The 19,504-nt window shown below is 43.7% G+C and overlaps 2 protein-coding genes across 6 annotated transcripts in view; both read left to right on the top strand.

Annotated features, from left to right (window-relative positions):
• CIDEC (cell death inducing DFFA like effector c) overlaps window positions 1-12,194 on the top strand; it is a 15,286-nt gene extending 3,092 nt beyond the window's left edge. For 2 of the 3 annotated variants that reach the window (XM_081821863.1, XM_081821865.1), the window contains 4 exons: window positions 103-256; window positions 7,155-7,313; window positions 7,403-7,587; window positions 11,647-12,194. In XM_081821863.1, coding sequence (XP_081677989.1) covers window positions 103-256; window positions 7,155-7,313; window positions 7,403-7,587; window positions 11,647-11,809 — 661 coding nt within the window. In that variant the 3' untranslated portion in view covers window positions 11,810-12,194. The remainder of the gene's footprint in view (window positions 1-102; window positions 257-7,154; window positions 7,314-7,402; window positions 7,588-11,646) is intronic. The other variant, XM_081821872.1, reaches the window with a different exon arrangement.
• A 3,890-nt stretch (window positions 12,195-16,084) lies between these two features.
• Window positions 16,085-19,504, top strand: part of RPUSD3 (RNA pseudouridine synthase D3) — a 9,095-nt gene continuing 5,675 nt past the window's right edge. For all 3 annotated transcript variants that reach the window (XR_014145719.1, XM_006739973.3, XM_081821849.1), the window contains exons 1-7: window positions 16,085-16,202; window positions 16,519-16,658; window positions 17,506-17,550; window positions 17,681-17,780; window positions 18,517-18,624; window positions 18,705-18,789; window positions 19,012-19,135. Coding sequence is in view for 2 of the 3 variants with exons in the window: in XM_006739973.3 (XP_006740036.1) it covers window positions 16,102-16,202; window positions 16,519-16,658; window positions 17,506-17,550; window positions 17,681-17,780; window positions 18,517-18,624; window positions 18,705-18,789; window positions 19,012-19,135 (703 nt within the window). In the remaining variant the exon portion in view is untranslated. The remainder of the gene's footprint in view (window positions 16,203-16,518; window positions 16,659-17,505; window positions 17,551-17,680; window positions 17,781-18,516; window positions 18,625-18,704; window positions 18,790-19,011; window positions 19,136-19,504) is intronic.

Raw genomic sequence — 19,504 nt, 5'->3', positions numbered from 1 at the left:
TGATGAGCTCAACCTACAGGAGTAGGGGAGTCAGTTTCCTGCAGTGGGGTAAGGGCTAGGAGGCAGCAGACAGCTCATTCTAATGCTCCAAATTGTCCCCAGGCATGTGGCCGTGAGCACCTCAGGGGTGACCCAGGAGCTATTGTCCGAGTCCAGCCCGGAGGCCCCCAAGGCCCGGCCCTGCAGAGTAAGCACTGCTGACCGGAGTGTGCGGAAGGGAATCATGGCGCACAGTCTCAAGGACCTCCAGCACAAGGTGAGGGTCAGGACTGCCCTCAGCACAGCCCAACCCCTGGGACCGTGGCTGAGAGCTGGCCCTGCCAGCTACCTCTGTCCTCTGGGTCATGAGCTGGGAGTTCAGCCGGGATGGAGCACATGAGTTGGATGGTGAGAAGATTTCCTTTCTGATGCCAGCCCGAATGAGTTGGTAGTGCCTGCCTGGAGTGCTGTTCAGTGGATTAGTGACAGGGGAAGGCAGTATATTGTCATCCTATACTAACAGTAGGCCAGTGGTATTTTCAGAGTATATTTTTCTTATTGGGAGGACGCTTAGGTTCCCTTTTCCATTGTACACACACCTGGAAGTTGGGGAAATAGGCAAGATTTTAGAGATTCTCTTCCTCATCTTCTCCCTTCAGCCAGGGCAGGTCTTCAATCCATCTCCTACACTGGCTTTCCATGTAAGGCTTTGTTAATTGCTGTGGAAGATTTTCTTCAAACTATTGATCAGGTAAGCTTCCAGAGCAGGAAACCAAAGACACACGGCTCTTGTGGATAGCAGTTAATAGCAGGCAAGAATGACACCCTTCCCCATTTCCATGCTTCCTCTCTCCCATTGCGTTTCCTACAGCCTCATCTAATCTGGTTCCATATTAATCTTGTGCCTCACTGCCCCATTAGCTTGTTAGCTAATAAGCTCCCTGTTCCTATGCAAGCCCAGTTGTCTGGCACAGATCATACATTTGGATTAGGCTTCTGATTACTAGAGTCTAGAGTTTAACATATAGAAATCATAGCTGACCTAAACCTCTATTCCAGAGTCCCTCCCCTGTTTCTGTGAATTAGGTCTGTTTTTCTTTGTGAGAGCCCATTTCCCCTCTTGTGAGGCTTGGGGCTGGACACACCAATTTCTTATGCCCTGAATCAGAAAGTCTCTTTTGCACTTGAGTCTAGACTTGCTAGTGTTTTTCACCTGAGGTCTGACGACCACCTCCTGTACCAAAATGGACTTGTTGCACATGACTTCCCAGACTGCACTCCCTGGGACTGATTAGGTCATGAGTGAGGCTCAGGAGTTGTCATTTTCAGCAGGTTCTTTAGGAGATTCTTATCCACTGAGTTTGGGGACCCCAAGTTAGAGTCCTAACTCCATAGGATGCAGGGAGGAACAACAGTGAGGGTCCATCTTTCCAGCATGGAACAAAGGTTAAAGGTGAATCTCACCTGTCGAGCAGGGAGGACATCAACCTGTGTAGACTGCTTTTCCAAGTTTGGCAATATAAAGAAAGGAGCAGAGAGAGTAAGGGAAAAAGGGCAAATTGATATGGTTGGCAGTGACCAGATTATTAGTCCCTTATTGGCCATGGCAAAGAACAGAGGGGATTCATTTTAAAAGACCACAGTAAACCTTTGGAGGATTTTTTAAACATTAATTTTGAAAGAATCTCAAACTAACAAAAGTTGTAAGAACAATACAAGACTTCCTAAATCACTTGAGAGGAGGTTGCCAACCTGATGCTTCTATTCTTGGATACTTCAGTGTGTCTTTTCTACAAACAAGAATATTCTCCTATATAATTGAAATTACAACCATCAAAATCGGGAAACATCCAATGTTACATGACTACCATTTAATCCTGAGACTTCATTCAAGTGTTACTAATCATCCCAATAAAGTCCTTAATAGCAAAAGGATCCAGGTCAGGATTGAGTATTTTATTTAATTGTCTCTTTAGTCTCCTTCAATCTGGAACAGTTCATCAATTTTCCTGAACTTTCATGGCCTTGACTGTTTTGAATATTATAAGCCTCTTGTTTTGTTTACTGTTCTTCAGTTTGGAATTGCTTATTTCCTCCATTCAGCCTGTATATCTGGCAGGAATATGATAAAAATAGGTTGTCACTGCCAAATTGCATATGATTTTGATTTGTCACATTGCCGTTTAACTTTGATTATCTGAGTAAGGAGGTATATTCAGGCTTCCCTATGTAAAGTTACTATTTTTCCCTTTGTATTAATTATTTTCTAGAGAGGTACTTTGTATTAAATATACATCTCATTCTGCATCCAACTTTCAATTTCCTCATTTACTTATATCAGAAGGGATTCAAATATTCCTATTTTAATGGGATATGAGGATGGTAACAGATTATTTATTGATGCTCAAATGGTCCAAGATTTAGCCAGTGGGACTCCCTTCAGCCCAACTACTGTCCTTTTCCCATGTCCCTATCATTCTTCAGTGCTTTCTGACTTTCAATCACAATGAGGTATTGCAAGCTCATCTTGTACTTTACCTGCCCCAGCCCTTTAATTGGCCATTTTTCCTAAGGAAATCCGCTTCATTTTAGGGGAGAATGGTATTCAGAAACCAAGATCTGAGAGTTAGGTGTGTTCATTGCTGTTGATGTGTTGCTGATCCCAGAACTTTACTGAAGGATTTTAAGCAGAAACACATGCTCTCTAGTGAATCCAAGCAAGAAAAGTAAAGTGAGAATTCTATGATCCCAAGATAGCTAATGATGTGGTTGTGAATGTCCTAAATAGTCTATCCTTATATTATCACTTACTTAAATGAGGTTATGTAGTATGCTGCCTGATTTTTCATTCTCTAGCATGAATGGGTCATGGGTCTCCTTCCATTTTATTATTTTTTTAAAGATATTTTTTATTTGTTTATTTGACAGAGAGATAGAGAGCACAAGTAGACAGAGTGGCAGGCAGAGGGAAAGGGAGTAGCAGGCTCTCTGCTGAGCAGGGAGCCCGATGCGGGGCTCGATCCCAGGACCCTGGGATCATGACCCGAGCCGAAGGCAGCTGCCCAACCAACTGAGCCACCCAGGTGCCCCTCCTTCCATTTTATTTATTTTTTATTTATTTATTTTTAAAGATTTTATTTATTTATTTGACAGAGAGAGAGATAGCGAGAGCAGGAACACAAGCAGGGGGAGTGGGAGAGGGAGAAGCAGACTTCCTGCCGAGCAGGGAGCCTGATGTGGGACTCGATCCCAGGACCCTGGGACCATGACCTGAGCCGAAGGCAGATGCTTAACGACTGAGCCACCCAGGCGCCCCCCTCCTTCCATTTTAATAAGTACAGTGTTAATTTAGTAAATGCATATTATAGATGATGTACTCTTCTAGGTAACTTATAGCATTTCTTGTAATCACAACCCTGAGGTAGTTACTACTATTTTCATTTTCTAGAAGCAGAAGCCAGGTTCATTCACTGGGATCTAAACCCAGGCTGTCATTTCATACACTTTTGCATTTAACCATTGTGAAGACTCTAAGACTATACTTGCCTCAACTTTTTGGATGATGAAACGAGTTCAGATTCATGAGATAACTTTCCTGAATTCAGAATAATAATGTAAGGGAGCTAGAATTCAAACCCAGGTCTCTTTAACTCTAGAGTTACACTATCCAATGCAGTAGTTACTAGTTACGTGTGGTTACTGAACTCTTGAAATGAGGCTAGTTGAAACTGAGATGTGCTTAATTATAAATTACATACAGGATTTTGAAGACTTAATATAAAAAAATGTAAAATCATAAATTTTTATCCTGATTTTATGTTGAAATTGTATTTTAGATGGAATTAAATATATTACAAGTATCATGCATCTATTAGAAAATTTAAAATTACATATGTGTGATACAGAGCATCTATGAAAAACTCACAGCTAACAACATACTCAATGGGAAATTCTGAAAACTTTCCACTTAAGATCAAGAATGAGATAAGAATATCTGCTCTTGCCACTTCTATACAACATGGTGCTGGAGGTTCTAGCCAGGCTAATTAGGCAAGAAAATAAAATAAAAGGCACCCTGATTGAAAAGGAAGAGGTAAAACTATTCCTATTTGCAGCTAGAAAACCCTATAGAACACACACACACACACACAATAAGAGCTAATAAATGAGTTCAGCAAGGTTGCATGATATAAGGTTGCAAGATATAAGATCAATATACAAAAATCAATTGTATTTCTATACACTGGCAATAAATAATCTGAAAATAAAATTAAGAAAATGAGGGGGCACCTGAGTGGCTCAATCGGTTAAGCGTCTGACTCTTGATCTCAACTCAGGTCTTGATCTCAGGGTCGTGAGTTCAGGCCCTGTGTTGGGCTCCATGCTGGGTGTGGAGCCTACCTTAAAAAAAAATTAGTGATAATAGCATAATAGCATCAATAAGAATAGAATGTTTAAGAATAACTTTAACAAAAATATATGACTTCTAGATTGAAAATTAACATTGGTAAAATAAATTAGATTGAAGGAAGACTTAAAGAAGACCTAAATAACACACAGACAAATGTGCTCAAGGATTGAAAGACTTTATGTTGTTAAGATGGCAATACTCCCCAACTGGATCTGTAGATTCAATGCAATCTCCATCAAACTTCCAGCTACTCTTTTTGTAGATATTGACAAGCTGATGCTAAAATTTATATAGAAATATAATGGACCAAAAATAGCTAAAACAATCTTGGAAAAAGACAAAGTTGGAAGACTTACACTTCCTGATTCCAAAACTTAATACAAAGCTACAGTAATCAACTCTGTGGTATTGACATAGAGAAAGACAGACACACTCTATTAGTTTACTAGGGCTTCCATAACAAAGTACCATAGACCAATAGTTAAACAACAGAAATTTATGTTCTCTCAAATCTGGAGGATGGAAGTCTGAGATCAAGGTGCTGTCAGGGTTGGTTTCTTCCGAGACCTCTCTCCTTGACTTGCAGGTGGCTGTCTTCACATGTACATGGTCTTCCCTCTGGGTATGTTTCTTGGTCTCTAATCTCCCCTTCTTATAAGGACACCAGTAATATTGGATTAGGGCCCATCTTAATGACATCACTTTAATTTAATTACCTCTTTAAAGAACCTATCTCCAAATATAGTCAGATTCTGAGATCCTGGAGCTTAGGACTTCAATATGTGAGTTTGGGAGGTATACAATTCAGCACATAATACATACAAATCAATAGAATAGAATTGAAAGTCCAGAAGGAAGCCCGTGTATCTATGGTCAATTGATTTTTGACAGGAGAAAGAATAGTTTTTTCAATAATTGGTGCTGGGACAATGAAATATCCATATGCAAAATAGCAAAGTTGCATCCCTACCTCACACCATGAACAAAATTAAGTCAAAATGGATCAAAGAACTAAATGTAGAGCTCAAACTACCAAACTCTTAGAAGTAAACATAGATATAAGTCTTCATGACTTTGGTTTCTTTGATATGGCATCAAAACACAAGCAATCAGAGGGAAAAAAAATCAAACTTCAGCAACATTAAACACTTCTGTGTATGTTATCAAAAAAATTAAATGACAACCTACAGAATGGGAGAAAATATTTGCAAATCTCATATATGATAAGGGTCTAATGTCAAGAATATATATAGAACTCTTATAACTCAACAATAAAAACAGAACTCAATTAAAAATAGGTAAAGAGGGACACCTGAGTGGCTCAGTCGGTTGGGCATCTTCCTTCAGCTCAGGTCATGATCCCAAGGTCCTGGGATCGAGTCCACATCAGACTCCTTGCTTGGCAAGGAGCCTGCTTCTGCCTGCCTCTCTCCCTGCTTGTGCTCCCTCTCTCTCTCTCTTTCTCTCTCTGACAAATAAATAAATAAAATCTTTTAAAAAAAATAAAATAAATAAAAATGGGTAAAGAATTGAAATAGACATTTCTCTAAGGAAAATATATAAATGGCTAATAACATATGAAAAGATGTTCAACATCATTAGTCATTAGGGAAATTCAAATCAAAACTACTTCATACCGACTAGAATGGCTAAAATAAAAGGCAGACAATAACAAGTGTTGATGAGGATGTGAAGAATTGGAATCTTCATCCATTGCTGTTGGGAATATAAAATGATGCAGCTACTTTGGAAAATAGTACTGTAGTTCCTCAAAGAGTTAAACATACAGTTAATTGTGTGACTCAGTATTTTCACTCCTAGGTATATACCCAGGAAAACTGAAAACATATGTTCACTCACAAACTTGTACATGAATACTCCTAACAGCAGTATTCATAATACTACAAAAATGGAAACAACCCAAATGTCTATAGCAACTGATGAATGGATTTAAAAAGTGATATATTGGGGCACCTGGGTGGCTCAGGTGGTTAAGTGTCTTCCTTCTGCTCAGGTCATGATCCCAGGGTCCTGGGATCCAGCCCCACGTTGGGCTCCCAGCTCAGCAGGGAGCCTGCTTCTCCCTCTGCCTGCCACTCCCCCTGCTTGTGCTCATTTATTCTCTCTCAAATAAATAAATGAAATCTTTTTTAAAAATGTGAATATTATTCAGCCATAAAAATGGAATCATGTTACAACATAGAGGAAACTTGAAAACATACTGAGGAAAAGAAGTCAGTCTAAATAGACCACATATTGTATGATTCCATTTATATGAAATGTCCAGAATAGGCAAATCCATAGAGACAACCAGTAGAGATTGCCATGGGTTGGGGGATGGGAAATGAGTGCTAATGGATAATGGGTTTCTTTTAGGATAAAGAAAATGTTCTGAAATCAGATAATTGTGATGGTTGTACAACTTTGTGCATGTACTAAAAAACATGGAATTGTATACTTTAAAAGGGTGAATTTTATGGTATGTGAATTGTATCTCAATAAAAATTACATATGTGATTCCCATTATATTTTTATTGGACAGCACTGTTCTAGAACATAACCATGAATCCAGGTACCAAGAAGGACCATAATATAGAATCTTTGGATGGTGATACCACAGCAAGAGCCTGGGTTCCAGTCCCATTTCCCATAGATCCTTATCCACTTGTTCTTTCCCTGGCAGCTGAGATGATGTAATATGGGTCTTCCTCGTGCTCTGTGTCTGCATGGGGATGGCGGAAGCATCACTGATCTTATTCTCCAGGTCCGGGACACCCTGATGCTGGCAGACAAGCCCTTCTTTCTGGTGCTGGAGGAAGATGGTACAACTGTAGAGACAGAAGAGTTTTTCCAAGCCCTGGCAGATGACACAGTGTTCATGGTCCTCCAGAAGGCGCAGAAATGGCAGCCCCCATCAGAACTGGTGAGTTCCCACCCATGTAGTGGGGAGAACATTGGGAGCCTGGAAGAAGTCCTTGGGAGGATGCCAACCACAGCCTTGTCTTAATACAGGATACTAGGTACCAACTTGCCCTCTCCCGTAAGCCTGCCAAGATTGATGTGGCTCGTGTAACCTTTGACCTATACAAGATGAACCCACAGGACTTCATTGGTTGCCTGAATATGAAGGCCACTCTGTATGGCACATACTCCCTTTCCTATGACCTGCACTGCTACCGGGCCAAGCGCGTCATGAAGTGAGTGAATTGGGATTAGCTGGGGATAGGGTGGGTATTCAACAATGAGGGAGCCCCTCTCTGCTCACATGGACCTCAGCCTTCTAGGACCTGGGACTAGTGTTGATTCTGACAAAGCATGACAGCTAACATTTGTCTAGAACTTTATGGCTGAATTAGTGCTTTAGCATATGCCAAAGGGATACACATACTCCTCCAGGTGGAACTGGGATATATTATTTTTCTAATTACCTTCCACTACAACAACTATTTTTTTTCACCTAAAATAGTAAGTTTTCCTAAGTAGTCTTCTAACCAATTTTTAAAAAGTGAACATACATCAAAGATTTTATTAAACTCATTAATTAAGGAGAGAACCAGCAAGAAGTTACAATCAGTTCAGAGAATTCAAAAACCCACCAATACATATAGGTCCATCAAGAATGCTGAGATAAGGGGCTCCTGGGTGGCTCAGTTGGTTGAGGGGCCAACTCTTGGTTTTGGCTCAGGTCATGATCTCAGGGTGATGGGATGGAGCCCCAGGTCGAGCTCTGCCCTCTGCCTAGGGAATCTGCTTGGGATTTTCTCTCTCCCTCTGCTTCTGCCCTCCCTCCTCCTTCAAAAATAAATAAATCTTAAAAGAAAAAAGAATGGGATAAATTCATAGATACGAAATTGGATATTTCCATGTGGGTGGGAGGGATGAAATAACTGTCCTTCTATAGAGGGAATTAATTTGCATGTCTGTGGGCAATAGTCATTTGTATTATCTAATGAACTTCTTTTAAGCTTTCTACTTTACTTTTGAAAGTGTAATCAAGTAACACAGGAAGCATGAGAATATGTTAAATGATAAGACAAGGACCATTAGGGTGATGTTTCCCAATTTCAGCCACTCCACTAGTGCTCTAGTGAATTCTTCCCCTATCAGGTGGATGCAGCCACTGAGGCAGAGGCATCCAGCTATTCCAAAGCCACAAAGCTAGGGAGTAGCAGGGCACGGCCTCTTGCCAGTTTCTTCTGACAGATTCTACTCCTCCCCAATTGCTTCATTTAGCATCTACTGAGCACCCACTGTGTGCCTGGCCCTATGATGTAAGCTAAAGATCCAGAGATAAACAAGACGTCAGAACAAGCTGCACAAACCCTCCAGTACCTTGATGAATGCTGGCACATAGCAGGAATTCAAATCATTGTAGAATGAATGAAGATGCATCTGATCCTTGTTCTTAGAGGCCTTCTGAGAAATCCTGCCCAGGGTCCCCAATGTTCTGCCAGAACATATGTAGCTAGAGTATACCGAACCTTCTTGGCTTTCTTTTTCTTCTTCTTTTTTTTAATCAGTTGTGTGTGTGTGTGTGTGTGTTTTAATATTTTATTTGTTTATTTGAGAGAGACAGCACAAGCAGGGGGAGCGGCAGGCAGAGGGAGAAGCAGGCTCCCCATTGAGCAAGGAGCCCAATGCGGGACCTGATCCAAAGGCAGACGCTTAACTGACTGAGCCACCCAGGCGCCAGCCCCTTCTTGGCTTTCTGAGTTTCTTCTGGGCATAGCCAGTCTGGAGATGAGGGACGTGAGGTGTGTGGTTCTGTTTGCCAGAGATGACATCCAAATGACAGCCTTGCGCCTCGTTCTGTGGCTAGAAGTCCCATATTCCTCCTATACTTTATCATGTCCCATCTTGATCTGGGCTTGCTGCCGGTAGTTTTCTTTTTTTTTTTTTTAAGATTTTATTTATTTATTTGAGAGAGAGCATGAGACGGGGGAGGGTCAGAGGGCGAAGCAGACTCCCTGCCGAGCAGGGAGCCCGATGCGGGACTCGATCCTGGGACTCCAGGATCATGACCTGGGCCGAGAAAGCAGTCGCTTAACCAACTGAGCCACCCAGGTGCCCTGCCGGTAGTTTTCAAATTTCAAAATCTAGAGCAAGAAGCTTCAGCCTTGAAACTCAGTGCATTTAGGGGAAGTACGACTCTCAGACCTAAACACAGTAGACATGTCGGTATCAAAAACACAGCAAGCTGGAGTAGGTGTGGTGACGTCGTGTCGTCAGCTAGTTTTATTATTACTGTTGTTGCTGTTGTAGTAAAACATAAAATTTACCATTTTAACCATTTTAAAGTGTACAATTCAGTGGCCTTAAGCACATTCACAATGTTGTGCAACAGTTACCACTATCAATTTCCAGAACTTTTTCATCATCTCAAACTGAAACTCTGTCCCCATTAAACACTCACTTTCCACTCCCCCTTCTTCCAGCCCCTGGTAACCTATGTGCTACTTTCTTTCTCTGTTAATTTGCCTGTTCTAGATATCTTATACAGTACTTGTCCTTTTGTGACTGGTTTATGTCACTGAGCATAATGTTTTCAAGGTTCATCCACATTGTAGCGAGTGTCAAAATTTCATTCCTATTTATGGCTGGACCGCTGGTTTTAAGCCTCAGTTCTGTGATTTGAGAAATGGGTATAATTTTCAAGTATAGTCTCTAAAATTTTAAAGAAGGGGTGCCTGAGTGGCTCAGTTGGTTGAGTATCCAACTCTTGGTTTCAGCTCAAGTCATGATCTCAGGTTTGTGAGATCAAGCCCCTCATTGGGTTCTGCACTCAGCGGGGTGTCTGCTGGAGATTCTCTCTCTCCCTCTCCCTCTGCCCCTTCTCCCACTCATGCTCTCTCTCCCCCCACCTCTTTCTCTCTAAAATAGATAAATCTTTTAAAAAATAAATAAAATTTTATTTTATTATTTATTTATTTATTAAAGATTTTATTTATTTATTTGAGAGAGAGAGAATGAGAGAGAGCACATGAGAGGGGGGAGGGTCAGAGGGAGAAGCAGACTCCCTGCCGAGCAGGGAGCCCGATGCGGGACTCGATCCAGGGACTCCAGGATCATGACCTGAGCCGAAGGCAGTCGCTTAACCAACTGAGCCACCCAGGCGCCCAAAAAATAAATAAAATTTTAAAGAATTTTCATGTGTAGATGTTTATAGTTCTAATTATGTTCCTGCCTCCCTGTACCTCAACCATAAGTTCATTTATTGAATAAAGGTTAATAGTTTGAAAGTTTCAATACCAGCCAGAAAGTCTTTATTTAATCAGTTGTGTGTGTTTTGTTTTCCCCTCCCTGACCGCCCCCTCCCCCAGAACTAGACACCCCTAGTGATCCTCATTAATCTCTTTCAAACAGATCTGGATAAGAACTTGGTTAAAGTAGTCAAGTATTCCACCAGCTACTCTTTTTTTTTTTTTAAAGATTTTATTTATTTATTTGAGAGAGAGAGAATGAGAGAGAGCACATGAGAGGGGGGAGGGTCAGAGGGAGAAGCAGACTCCCTGCAGAGCAGGGAGCCCGATGCGGGACTCGATCCAGGGACTCCAGGATCATGACCTGAGCCGAGAAAGCAGTCGCTTAACCAACTGAGCCACCCAGGCGCCCTCCACCACCTACTCTTGACCCCACATTTTGCCCTACTCATCTACCGATTAGGCTCCCAGTGAAGTGACCTTATGTTGTTTCAACCTCATAACCCTGTGAGCCATCAAAATGGTAATGATCTTATTTGATAGATGGGAAAGCAGAAGCTCAGAAATCTAGTAGTTGGTCAAGCTTCACACAGCCAAGAAGACCCGATTAGAACTCTGGCCTATCTGATTCAAGTCCTAGTCTCAGTACGTTGCAACACAGGGCATGGGGATCTTCATGTCCAGCGCCCTGAAAATTAGCTAGACTACACATGACTTGGAAAGGCCTCAGCATCTAGAGCGGAGGTCATGAAGGACAGCGCCATGGTATGGAGATTAATGTGGCTGGCCCAAAGTAGTACTTTTACGAAAAGTAAAGGTCTTATTAAATAAGCTTGAACTTTGCATGAGAAAATAGTGAGGTTATGGACATCTCAGTGCAAGTACAATGGCAGGCAATGCCTGTAGACCCTTTCCCATTTGCTGAAGGAGGGCAGCATCCATTCCTGTTGACACACCACTCTACGGTTTCTGAAATTATGGAGGGGGAGACATTTAGAGGATGCAGGGAAGGATTTTCTTTGTGTTCTGACTCTAGTGCCTTTTTCTTCCACCCAGGGAATTTCTTCGTTGGGTCCTCTTCAGCATGCAGACCACAGGCCATGTGCTGCTTGGCACCTCCTGTTATATGCAGCAGCTCCTGGATGCCACAGAGGGAGGGCAGCCCCCTGAGGGCAAGGCCCGATCGCTCATCCCGACCTGTCTAAAGATGCTGCAGTGAAGGCTCCAGTCCTTGGAGGCACTCCCCAGGCAAAGACTAGACTGTGGCCCCCATGCTCAGCTAGTAGCATCACAAACTGGCAGCTAGACACTTCTTACCTCGCCACGCCTTCCTCACCCATGCAGGACCATGAAGGAAGAAGCCTTCCCAGGGGGAAAGGCTAGAAACCTGAGGGTTCTTAGCCTGGCCCAGCCCTTCCTGTCCAGCGTAGCTTAGCTGACCAAGAAAGGTCACACCAGTAGGCTAGGCACGAAGTCTGCCCCTCAGCTACTGTCTTCATATGCTCCCCACCTCCTGGCCTCCCAGCCCTAATACTCCTTTGTGAACCACCAAGCCCACTAGTGTATGACATTAGAGAGCTCACATTACATTATTTATGCTGATACTTCTTTGCTTGTGTTCTTTGGGGGTGAGGGTGGGACTCTGTCTGGAAGGTTGGAAAGGTGTAAGGGAAGAGAGGAATCTGTTGTCAAACCATTTTTCAAAATGTGGGGTTACAGGAAACAGGACTTTTTCTACCAACAAAAAAAAATTTTGATTCTGGAGCTAATGTCTGCTCAATCAGAGACTTGAGCAGACCATGTAATCAATACGATAAAGGACAATAAAATCTGCCTACCAGAAGGACTTTGAATGGCAAGGTGGGACTAAGGCACTCTTCTACTTTCTCAGTGTTACATTTTATTACAATCTTTTAAGCGTTTAGGTGGGAAAGGACTTGCCAGGCCATAACACAACCCTCCGTCAGTGCTCTCCCTAGCTTGCCAGAAGCTTATCTTTCATGTTCAGCACTATCAACTTCAGGATTTCAAAATGAGCTGTTCCTTAGCCACAAAGAATATTGGTTTCTCATCAGTGAGAGCTGACATTTTTCGATCTAGAGCAACTCAAACAAGATAAGCAGGAAAGGCCAAGTTTGTAGGTGACTGTGCTTTAGTGCGTGACTCTCAGATTCAAAAACATGTCATTTCTGCCCCTGAATAGAAAGCCTTTTTGGGTTTTAGATACAAAGTCCTGTGTTACCAAAACTAGAGTCTGGAAAGTTATTGCTGCTGGCAGCTGATCCAAGCCTGCGGCCATGTGTGGGAGGAGCTGCAGAGCTAGCAAAAACAGACTTTCTATTCTGGGCTGTCTCCTGCTCTTGCATTTAAGGCCAGAGGCCTGGCTCAGTGCTATCCTGGCTCTGTGGGGTAGGCCTTCCCTATGGGGGCACGATGTTTACATCAGCATAGAAGCTCCTCCTGGTCAACACTTGCAGAGGCTGCAGCCTACCTGCCCACCACCCCCCGCCTTTTTTAACATTTATGTATTTTTTTTAAGTAAATGCTACACCCAGTGCCCAATGTGGGGCTTGAGCTCACAACCCCAAGATCAAGAGTCGCATGCTCTACAAATTGAGCCAGCCAGGAGCCCTTATTTTTTTTTAAGTTTCTTTTAAATTTTTTTAAAAGATTTTACTTATTTATTTATTTATTTATTTGTCAGAGAGAGAGAGAATGTACAAGTAGGAAGAGTGGCAGGCAGAGGGAGAAGCAGGCCCCCCGCTGAGCAGGGAGTCCGAGGCGGGACTCAATCCCAGGACCCTGGGATCATGACCTGAGCCGAAGGCAGATGCTTAACTGACTGAGCCACCCAGACGCCCCTTTTAAAATTTTTTTAAGTAAGCCATCTGCCCCTCTTGTGAAGTTAGTCACAAGTTAGTCACTCACAAGCTAGTTGGGCTGGGGGTCCAGAAGTTTGGAATTTGTCCAAACGTCCCTCCTCCTAAGATTCAGAGTTTCACAAGTGAGTCTTAAGTGACTGACCAGGGTCTCTTGGCACTGAGCCCAGTCAGCCTACAGAAAATTAGGTTCTTTTCTTCCAGGAACTTGGGAGACTGACCAGTTGTCAGCACTGAACAGGATAGGGCAGACTTTGATGAGGCTGGGATATGTGAAAGGAAAATTCCAGAGAGCATAGGACCTCAGGAGAGCCAGAGGCCAGTCCAAATGGGGGAAAGGCCCTCCTGTGGCCAAGTGCCACAGTGGAGGAGAGGTCTGGTGCAGTTAAGGCACACTGTGTTCCAGCCCCTGGGCCTTAGTCTTTCCGCTTTTGCTCAAGCTGGTACTTGCGAAAGCACAGGAGGCCTTTCAGAAGAGGGGTTCTAAAACGCCGTGGGGCCTTATGACAAAGCACAGTACTGTCTGAGCCCAACACAGGATAAAAATCACTTGTATTCTTGCCAAATATCTTGCCAGCTCTGTCTCTATTTGTGTACATCTACTAAAAAATTGATTGTTTAAATCTTTGAATTAAAAAAAATAAGTTTCTTGAGGTATAATTTACACATAATAACATTTTCCCTTTTAATGCATAGACAATTAAATTTGGGCAATGTTTTGTTTTGGTTTTGGTAATTTTTTAAAAGATTTTATTTATTTATTTAGAGAGAGGGAGAGAGAGCACGCACACGCACACACACACACACACACACACACACACACACTTGGGGGGAGAAGCAGAGGGAGAGGGAGACAGAATCTCAAGCAGACTGCACTGAGCATAAGCCTGAATTGGGGCTTGATCCCACGACCCCAAGATCATGACCTGAGCCGAAATCAAGAATCAGATGCCCAACCGACTGAGCCACACAGGCGCCCCAGTTTTGGCAAATCTATAACGTTATGTAACCACCATTTCTAGCATACTGAAAAGTTCCCTTATGCCCTTTCTAATCCCCATCCCCCAGCCACCCAAGCCCCTGGCAACCCCTGACTCTTTTCTACCAATATAGTTTGCTTTTTCTAAAATGTCATGTAAGTAGAATCATATAGTCTTTTTTAAAGAAGTATTTCTACTTATTTTTATTTAAAAAAATTTGTTATTTAAAACATTTGATGAATCATACAGTCTTCCATATTTGGCTTCGATTTTTAAACCAGGTTTGCATGTGTGCATGTAGATGAAATATATCAATGAGATTAAAAAAAAAACACAATTCCAAAGGGTAAAAATCATTATTCATCTTCTCACTTCTGATTCCTTCTCCAGAAGCAAACATCATCTCATTTTTGTGAGTGTTCAGAAATGCAGAGACATAAAATGTATAATAAATATATGTAAATCACATACACACACATATGCATCTTCTAGTCACACTGTCCTTTTCTTTCCTTTTTTGCTTTAATATATATTTGGAGACTGTTTCATATCAGCACCTACAGACATACACATTCCTTGATTAATGGCTGTGTGGTATGGATATGTTACAACTGACTTAGCCAGTCCTTTGTTGATGAATTTAGGTTAATTTACATTCTTTTCCTAATGCAAACAGTGAATTGAAAGTTACAGTGCTCTTAGTAAATAAGTAAAATAATATACAGGTTGCATGTAACTTTTGTATAGTTGTAATTATAGGATAGAACTCATTTTGTTCCTTGCTCTCTCTCTCTCTCTTTTTTTTCTTTTTACATAACATCTCATTTCTCCTGTTGTTCCCTGCCTCTGCCTCCCCTCCTCCCAATACCTCTTCCTCCTGGTGAATTTCTATTCGTTGTTCACAACCCTTCCATCACAACGCATGCTGGGACTAGCTCCTCTCCCTTCACCCTCTCAGCATCTGCGTAGGGTTTAGCAAGGTGGGCTGTGATGCTGTGATCTGTGTGCACTCGGTGATCTTCTTGTGGGCAGGGCCTCAGTCTTGTTGATTTCTGTGTTTCCAGCTCAAAGATGCCAGGGTCTGGCATAGAGTTAGCATTTAAAAAATGTTGACTCGGTGATGTATTAGATTTATTTCCCCTATAGAGCTAACCTAGGACAGTACGTTTCCAGTTTTGAGATTTGTTTTGGTTTTGTTTTGATAAATAATGTTGTAGTGAATCTCATTCTCCCTCTGGCCTTCTTCTCCTTTTGGATTGATTATGCACCTGTCTTTTTTGTTTGTTTGTTTTGTTTTTCCTTCTTCTCAATTTGCCTTACCCAAAATTGGGCACAACGGTGGTTTTTTGAAGTCAGAGGCTCCTACGAATTGGAATGGTAATCAGAGTACCTTAACCTTTCGTTCCTGTTTTGTCTTAAGAGAGGTCCTCTGATCCCGAGTAAATTCCTTCTCAGCTCCGTGCCTCAATTTCCCCAAAAACACAGACGTGAGGTAAAGCGTTCTCTTCCTGGGCGGAGGCGAAGCTCCGCCTTCTCAGGGCTCTGAGCCCGCCTGCTCGCTATTCCGATCGACAGGCAATCTGACCAATCAGCGTGCTATAGCCAAGCGGGTCGGCCCTTCCGGACACACGTGCGTTGTCGCCCCTCGGGAGATGAGTGGCTGTCGGGGTCTGGGCCACCTTTGGGGTGGCTGGCGGCGGGGGCCGGGGGTCCGCGCAGCGCGCGAGGCCGCAGGCTTTGGCACCGAAGCCGGGTGATTACGCCTCCCTCCGCCGCTTCGTGTGGGTGGGACGGTGGGGCCGGGTAAGGTGTGTGTGGGATCTGGAGTTAGGTAGGCGTGCGTGGGTTCTAATCCCGCCGCTACTGTGTGACCCTGAACTACTCACTTGGTTTCTCTGAGCTTCAGTTCCCTCCTCTGCAACATGGGGCCAGTTGGTCCTGAATTTTCGGGAAGCTCATCCAGGCATTTTGAGGCATTTGTAGGAGGTGACAGGATTTAAGGTGTGTGGCGATAAGAATGGACACACCTCAGGAAACAGTGATCTTGTTGCTTACCCCACCTTTTCCAGACATCAGCTGCGACGTCGAGGATCCAGGAAACGGTCGGGGCCCCTGGGGGACCAGCCCTTCCCGGGGCTGCTGCAGCTAGAGAACCTCAGTCGGGAGGGGCTGGTTGATGTGCTGAGGGCAGCCGTAGTGGACCAGAAAGGTGAGGGGTGGGAGGGGCAGCTGCACAGACATCTGGGAGGGGAGCCTGTGGCTCAGAGCCTTCTGGGGCTGACTGGGCTCCCAACCAAAGCCTTTGGGGGTCATATCCTGGTTCTGTCTCCCACTAGTAGTATGACCTGGAATCAGCCACGTAATCTGTCTGAGCCTTAGCATCATGGGCATGGGGATGTGAGGGTGCAAATAGAGCCTTGAACATAGTAGGCACTTGGTAATAGGAATTGCTATAATAAATTATTTATGGACAAAACACAGGCTTTGAGGTCAGATCTAGGCTCTGTAATCAGCTTACTGTGTGACTTTAGGAAAATAATTTCTGTGAGCCTGAGTCTCCAGTGATTTATTAATTTTCTCAACTATTTATTGAGCATAGGTTCTATTCCAGACACTGTTCCAGTTATACAGTGCTGAACAAGGTAAATATGGTTCCTGCTCTCAGGGAGCCAATGTTTTAGTGGGAGAAATGGATTAACCAGGAAATAAATGAACAAGGTACCTACTACTGATCAGTGCTATGAATAAGACAGGGTGTTATAACTGTGTGGCAGACATTAGATTGGAGATTCAGGCCTCTCTGTGGTAGTGACATTTGAGCCAAGAGGATATGAAAGAGCCAGACAGGTGAAAATCTGGGACTGAGGAAAATCAAGCAAGTATAAAAGCCTAAAGTGGCAACAAGCTTAGCATATGCCAAGGACTGAAAGAAGTTCAGTTTAGGGTGTGGTTGATAATTCATGTCTGAGAGTTGTAGTGGGGCCAGTTGAATTGAGAAAGTATAAACTCTAACTGCTGCTTTTGTGTCACTGATGCTCACATACTGTATGTTCTAGGACCTCTCGTGACACTGAATAAGCCACCGGGTCTACCAGTGACAGGTATGGGCAGGGGGCGGGAATGCAGTGGAACAGGATTTGATGGCGGGATAATGAAAAGAAGGAGATGGTGGCATGAAGCCAAAGGCCTCTGAGAGCAACTTGTACTTTTCCTTCTTTTTTTTTTCCCCAGGAAAACCAGGGGAGTTGACGTTGTTCTCGGTGCTGCCAGAGCTGAGCCAGTCCCTGGGGCTTAGAGATCGGGAGCTCCAGGTTGTCCAAGCATCTGGGAAGTAAGTGGGGGGGGAGCGGGGGGGGAGCGGTGGGTGATGAGAAGGTAGCAGGGCAGGCCTCCATCTTGGGTGAGGGAACAGTTGCTTGGAAATAGGCTGAGACATTTTTCATAGGCTGGTTTGGGATAGAGGAAGGATGCAAGGAAAAGGAGGGAACGGACAGATCTGGGTTCAAATCCATATGCACAAACTGTGATCTTAGGCAAAGCATGAAACCTCACTGAGCCTCAGTTCCTTAATCATAAAATAGAGCAAATCATACCTATGCTCAGTGTGCAGTCACTTCTCCAATCCCATAATCACGGCGGGCATTGCTAGTTGATCCATGATATTCTTTCCTCTAACTGCCATCAATTAGAGCTAGTACTGGAGATGAAATATTTCTGAAATTCCACAAACTCATAGGCTTGTGGGGGAGTTTAAATATTTATGAGCCAGTATACACAAAATTCCTACTATAGGGCCCTGTGCATTGTAGGCATTCAGCAGTGGATGGTAATCGTTACGACATTTGGCTTTAGCTACTTGGGGACCAGGGGAGAATGAGAAACCTTTAAATTATGTAGTCTTATTGTCAAACATGAGGAAGTCTTACTTGTTTCTCAGGAGGAAGTCTGGGTTATAGTTCTGGTGACCACTTGGCCTTAAGCAGATCTGTGTTCCTTCCGAGGGGTCTCCCTTTTTTGTGGGTGAGCCCAAGGGACTTTAACTTTTGTGATTTATCCTCTTTCTCCAGAGAGACCTCTGGGCTTGTACTCCTCTCCAGCTGCCCTCAGACAGCAAGCCGCCTCCAGAAGTTCTTCATCCACTCACGGAGAGCACAGAGACCCACAGCCACCTACTGGTGAGAGGTGCCGGGAGGCTCCTGGGGAGTAGGGGGGTCCTGGCAAGCCGCCTGGTGACCTCCTCCTGCCTCTCTCTCAGTGCTGTCACTGATGGGATCCCAGCTTCTTCTGAGGGGAATATCCAAGTCGCTCTGAAACTGGAACACATTGATGGCATTGATCTAGTGAGTCATGATCTGGGAGGGAACAGGAGGGGACTTTCCAAATATATTATCCCTACAGAGGAGTCAAGGGTATAGACTTGGGGTGGCTGGCTCTCCTGTCCCCTAAAATAGGCAAGTGACCACTGCTTATACTCTGGCTCCATCTTTTGGGAGGAGCAGAGAGGGTCTGGGCGTAGCTCCAGATGTGTGTGAAGCTTGTTCATTCTTGGGCTGACACTACAGGTAATTCCAGTGAAGTCCCCATCCCGAAAGGACTTGCAAGAAGGTGTCAAGAGGACCCTCAGCCACTTCCATGTGGTGGCCAGGGGCTTTGGCTGTGCCCTGGTCCAGCTGCAGCCACTGACAGGTGGGTCTGGAACCCTGGCCAGCCTTCACAACTGTATTTGGCTGGGGGAGGTAAGGAGGGTGGGAGGAAGGTGGTGGTGTTAATGGCAGCTTGGGGAGCATTTGATGGATTCCAAGGGTATAGCCCAGCTAGAGGAGACAGCGCTTCTGCTGCCAGTCTGATCATCATTCCTTTGTAGCCCATCTGTTTTCTTCTCTTAGTTGTTGGTCTCAGGATCTTCTCTTTGTCTTTGGTGTTCTGTGGTTTCACTGTGCTGAATCTAGGTGTGTGGGCTTAGTTTTATTTATCTTGCTTGGAATTCACTTTGCTTCCTGAATCTGAAGATTAATATGCTTCATCAATCCGAGAAAGTTCTTTCTCTTCAAATGT

This window comes from Leptonychotes weddellii, chromosome 1, assembly GCF_054177405.1.
Source record: "Leptonychotes weddellii isolate Sample4059 chromosome 1, ASM5417740v2, whole genome shotgun sequence".
NCBI lineage: Eukaryota > Metazoa > Chordata > Mammalia > Carnivora > Phocidae > Leptonychotes > Leptonychotes weddellii.
This window is presented reverse-complemented; position numbering and strand designations above follow the sequence as displayed.